Below are 6,000 nucleotides of genomic sequence, written 5' to 3' on the forward strand. Positions count from 1 at the left end.
GAACTCGCTATATAGTCCTCCATATAATAATTCCCTAGATAGTGAGTGAGTTCGGACACAGGGACTGTCTTTCCAATTAAGGGCAAAACCTGGAATGTTTTGTGCATGTAAAGACACAGGGAATGTTTTTATTATTATTTTCCACCCTATTCTGTGTAAACTCTAAAGACTGCTGCGTGTTAAAATACCAGATCAACAGTTTCTGAAATTCTCAAACCAGTCCACGTAGTTACCAACATCCACACCGGAGTTCAAGTCACACAGATCACGTTATTTCTTCATTCTGGTGTTTGATGTGAACGTTACCTGAAGCCACGGACGTGTATCTGCGTGACTTTATGCATCATGCTGCTGCCATATGATTGGCGGATTAGATAACTGCATGAATGTACAGGTGTTCCTAATAAAGTGGATGTTAAAGCTTATACGCAGAGCCATGACCTCACTTCCGTTTATAAATGCCTTGAGACCTCAAGAATGGCACAGGAATAGTTTTAAGCGCTAATAATAACGTTAATATCATAATTTTTATGATTAAAGTGATTGATGTAGGCAGCGGTTTGAGTGAATGACCTTGGCATCCGTAACGTCACAGCAGGAAGTCTATCGGTCTCATCGCCATTTCCGCTATACTAAAACACAGAGCTGACTGCAACTCCGATCCTCCATTTTGAGCTAATTTATGACCATACCACGTAGATGTGTTGCTGCACCTGCCAGCAACACGACAGAAGGTGGATTTACGTTGCATTCATGGCCCAAGAATGTTCAAACTGCAAAGATTTGGATGCGTTTTGCGAGAAGTTCACGGGCACATTGGGCGCCTACGCAGTGGTCTCTCCTCTGCTCTGCACATTTTACTCAAGACTCGTACGAGACCTCTGATCTGTTGAGGAGCGTTGGCTATAAGCCCGTATTGAAAGAGGGTGCAGTACCAACAACTAAAGGAAAAGAAAACTACAAGTATTTATTTATTTATTTTTAAAAAGGAAAGCAAGTTCAGTTGCACCAGTCCTCCCAGAGCGTGAGCCGAGGGTTGTTGGTAAAACCCAGGACGAAACGGGACAGGACATATTACCGCTCGGGCAGTGACCTCCCCGCAGTTGTTACTAAAACTGGTGACGTCCCATCCCGGGTTTTAGTAATTGCCTGAGCTGAGCAGTAATGGCGGAGTACTCAGTATGGAGAAAATGGAGAATGAGGTGGGGTTTACATTAGACCGTATCAGCGGATCATCAGATTAACGTTTTTAAAACGATTCGCGTGCACATAGCAACACCAATACACGGATCCGCTCGGCTCCGCAGGCATCCTGCGCTCCAAATCACTCCGCCCTGAACAGCGAGTGCCCTCTGGAGGGTGCGCCCTCCGGCCCTGCGCAGCTCACAGAGCACGCGAGTGAAGTGCACGAGCAGTGATTCGGGACTGAGCCGCTGTGTGTGTGATCTCAGTGCATGTCGGGCGTGCGCGTCACTTACCACTTGCAAGTGGAAGGATGGCAAGCCTAAAGACAATCATAACTACACAATGGGCAGTATTTGCATCAGTATTTGCAGTATTTTCATACTTTTATACTCTTTAATGAAAGGTGATACAAGGCGGAAGTCCGCGCTGTTTTTCAGCAGTCGCGTCACATGACCAATGCCAGCGAATCAGGAAGGTGGATGTCACAGTGACGTTGTCCAATGACGACGCCAGCTAGAGCTCAGCACAGCGTATCCGCGTATTCTCAATGTTTACACGGCACCGGACCAGACACGATCTGGATTGAATACGTGGACGCTGGCGGATTCCCGTTTCCCAGCGTTTCCAGGCGGTTTAATGTAAACGGACAGTGCATCCGCGAAGAAAATGAGACAGATACGGTCTAATGTAAACTTGGCCTGAGTGGCCCAGCCGTCTGATTTCTCCGCTGGATATTGCTGCCATCTCGCCCTTATGTAGAAGAAGCGAATGAACGGAGAACTGAACGAACAACTGAAAGTCAGATTGTTTCAAAAGAATAGACCACAAGATCAGCCTTCAAGAAGTGAGAACACAGACGGGTAAGCGCCGACTCTCATTTGGATATGAAACAACAAAAACACCATGTTGTTTACCTGCATTTAGATTAATACATGTAACTTGTATTGTGTGTTTAAGTTAGCGGTATAAGATTATTTAATTTGCTTCAGAATGTGATTGCACGTACATGTGTGTTGCATAAGTTATAACACCTATCCTGTTTTAATGACAGTCAACCCACAATCAATGAAGTCAAATCAGTCTTAGTTAAGCACGTCAGTAACGGTATTTCTTACTTTCAGCATAAAGTTTTATTTATATGACTTTGGTCTACAGCTGTCAAAGGCCTCAGCCTTAAAGTGCATATCACAGGTAAATTCAGGAGCAAGATCAATGCAATTCTCCTATTTTATATTAAACTTTGGTCAAATATCTGTCACATTTTGTGCAATTTTTTTTTTTTTACCTTGCACAATACCAGAAAAATTCAGTTGAAATCAAGCCATTTGAGGCGAATTGGTCCGCCTCTGAAAAAACTTGACATTTGGATTTCCCAGCAAACATTGATTTTCGTGACGTCGCGTGCGGGACGCCTCCTTCTGAATCCTACGTCAGCGCTGGTTTGTTTATGAGAAAATGACCTGGTGGTTTTCTGCAAATTTCTTCAATGTTATCGCGTAATTATTAAAATGGTTAACAGATGTATCGTAGGAGGGTGTAGCAACACCAATCTAGATGGGATTAGCACTCATCGTTTTCCAAAAGACCGGACAATGAGAGAGAAACGGGAGCACTTCGTGCGAGGCACCCAGAAAAACTGGCAACATGCAACAGACCACAGCATCATATGCGGGGCTCACTTCATAAAGCCCAACGACTTTGAGAACTATTTGCAGTGGGAAATGGGCTTCGCGAGGCAACTTGATCTGAAAAAAGACGCAGTTCCATCTGTCAGAATGCCCAAAGCAACACCGTCTCCATTTGTGTCAGCGTCACCAAAGGAGCCAGCCGTGTTCGTCTCCCCCGACAGAAGGCAAAGTGCCGCATCCACTGAGACCCTCGAAGCCAAGAACCAAGCAGAGCCGAGAAAAAGACCAAGAAAATCGGCAATTCACAAGTTGACTGTTGCCAGGGTAAGAAATAATTCTAACATCTCATATTCTTCATCCAAAGGTGAAGTATCATTGCGCTCAGGTGACAATTCGATATTTCAATGCAAAATCGCTAGCTGCTAAACTTGGTCTACACAGGCTGTGCACTGAAACCGTGCAAGCTCTCGCAGCCTGCTGGCGCTTCCGCACGTGACGTTACGAATCTGGCTCCAGACTCCCTTGGGATTTTTCCAGACGCGTTTTGTTATTTTATTTTTTTCTGCTGTAGACAGATGGCCTTGTGCAAAATTACCCTTCTGGATGAGTGTGTAAAGGGACATACTTTCATATCAAAAAAACAAAAAGAAATTGGTCCAGGATATGCACTTTAAAACTGGTTCCCGCTGTGATGTCACGCACTCAGGGCTGGCTGGATCAGTTCGAATCCCAACTTTGTGTTCGATTTTAACTCTCAAAAATATATATTTTTTAAATTCCCATTTATGCAGCATACAAGGGTCAAGGACGGCGGCACGGTGGTGTAGTGGTTAGCGCTGTCGCCTCACAGCAAGAAGGTCCGGGTTCGAGCCCGGCGGCCGGCGAGGGCCTTTCTGTGCGGAGTTTGCATGTTCTCCCCGTGTCCGCGTGGGTTTCCTCTGGGTGCTCCGGTTTCCTCCACAGTCCAAAGACATGCAGGTTAGGTTAACTGGTGACTCTAAATTGACTGTAGGTGTGAATGTGAGTGTGAATGGTTGTCTGTGTCTATGCGTCAGCCCTGTGATGACCTGGCGACTTGTCCAGGGTGTACCCCGCCTTTCGCCCGTAGTCAGCTGGGATAGGCTCCAGCTTGCCTGCGACCCTGTAGAACAGGATAAAGCGGCTAGAGATAATGAGATGAGATGAAAATGAGGTTCTGTGTATCTGCTTTAAAGTGGCATTCCACCATTGGATGTATTCTTTGGCATAAAATACAATATATTTTATGACAACATGACTAGACAGAGAAATCTTTTAGCTTCAAAATGTTATATCAAACATAATTTGACAACGACAAGTATATTAAATTTTGCGACCAAAGTCACCTACCCTTTTAATTTCCGTGCGGTAGTGAAACGTGATGTCATCGGCAGGTTCCCCTTCTTGTGTACCACGTCACATGTGACGTGGCACAGATTATCAGCAATGGCGGATAGAACGCGATTGTCAGCTTCGGAAAAGAAGCGAAGGAATATCGCAAGTGATGCCCAAAGGAGACGGTTGATGGTGAATATCGGCACAGCAATCGACAAGTGGAAATCGCGTTCTATCCGCCATTGCTGATAATCTGTGCCACGTCACAAGAAGGGGAACCTGCCGATGACATCACGTTTCACTACCGCGCGGAAATTAAAAGGGTAGGTGACTTTGGTCGCAAAATTAATATACTTGTCGTTGTCAAAAAATTATATGTTTGATATATCATTTTGAAGCTAAAAGATTTCTCTGTCTAGTCATGTTGTCATAAAATATATTTTGTATTTTATGCCAAAGAATACATCCAATGGTGGAATGGCACTTTAAAAGCCATTTCGAACCTGGTCGGATTTCTGCACTCTGAGCACTTCACAGAATGTCCAGTAGGGGGGGCGCGTGAGACTTGTGTTTTTTTTTCCTCTTTCTACGCACGTGGACTTAGCATGCTAACGAGCTAGCATATTTAATTAGTCAGGCTAACCGGCTGCAATCTTCTTCTAATCTACTGAAACGGTGACTTAATTAAACGACACACTTTAACGGAGAGTTTATACGAATGTTTCCGCTAGTTTAGCTCTGAGCCGGAGTCCAGCTCCACCAACAGCGCTAAGCAACAGCATGCTAACTTATTCATAATAAACCCATGAATTCAACTCAGACTTGCACTTACTTTGGCTTCAAAATTGTTCTCTAATCCTTCGTTCATGGTGACAACGTTCTCGCTGCTGTTTAAAACCAATGATGGCATTGTGTACCGTTTCTCCGGCAGATGAACACCGTCTCTGCCACGGGCACGCGCAGGAAAAGGACCGTCAGCTTCCGGCAAGAAACTGATGAGGCGCGTGCTGTTTCCTTCACACCCGCATTCCGACAGCCATTGTAGACGTTCAATATGAAGTCGCCCAAGGGGCGGGGTTTGCCGGAATGTGAGTAGGAAATTATAGAACAACACTTGACGCGTCGTGACCGCCATTGCTGCTTTCACAACAACTGGGAACTCGGAACTTCCTACTTCCTGCATTATTACCTTTCATGCGAACTCGGAAATAAGCCGAGTTGTACAGTGCATAGATATACATAGAAGACTAGACGCCTCGTCCCCGTTGCCCGTCAACGAAGTTGAACGTCCGCACATGGCGGCCATCTTACCTCAGACAGCTGGCTTACCCATTACATTGTGTTGGTAGCGATATGTACTTTTCAGATGACCGTAACTTCCTCAAATTTCAATCGATATTCAAACGGTTTGGTTTGTTATATAAAAAAACAAACGGAAGTATGTATTTATGATATTAATGATGAATAATCATTTTATGTTTAACCCTTTGATGCAAAACATATGCACACCCCTTCTAATGCACAACATGGGTCAAAAATGACCCGCATTCATTTTCCAGGTTATTTCATGCTGACTGAGTTTTTCTTTGCTCTATCTTTTGAAATCAATTTATTTTATGATTGAATATTCCAAGTATTCTTTAAATATCTTGTTTTTAATTACCACTAATCATTAATTTAATTTTTCTTTCCTACTTTATGAACAAAAATACTTTTTATATTACTACACATGGGTCATCCAAGTGTGATTTAAAATTAAATGTCTTAATACTATAATAATAATTTGTTTCAAATAATTACTTTTGCAGTGGGGGGCGGCACGGTGGTGTAGTGG

General features: G+C 43.9%; 1 protein-coding gene across 1 annotated transcript in view; it reads right to left on the minus strand.

Moving 5' to 3' along the window:
• ddx21 (DEAD (Asp-Glu-Ala-Asp) box helicase 21) overlaps positions 1 to 5,148 on the minus strand; it is an 81,449-nt gene extending 76,301 nt beyond the window's left edge. Inside the window, exon 1 of the mRNA XM_060916877.1 lies at positions 4,999 to 5,148. Coding sequence (XP_060772860.1) covers positions 4,999 to 5,076 — 78 coding nt within the window. The 5' untranslated portion in view covers positions 5,077 to 5,148. The remainder of the gene's footprint in view (positions 1 to 4,998) is intronic.
• Between the last annotated feature and the right edge of the window lie 852 nt (positions 5,149 to 6,000).

Source organism: Neoarius graeffei, chromosome 3 (genome assembly GCF_027579695.1).
Source record: "Neoarius graeffei isolate fNeoGra1 chromosome 3, fNeoGra1.pri, whole genome shotgun sequence".
In the NCBI taxonomy this organism is placed as follows: Eukaryota; Metazoa; Chordata; class Actinopteri; order Siluriformes; family Ariidae; genus Neoarius; species Neoarius graeffei.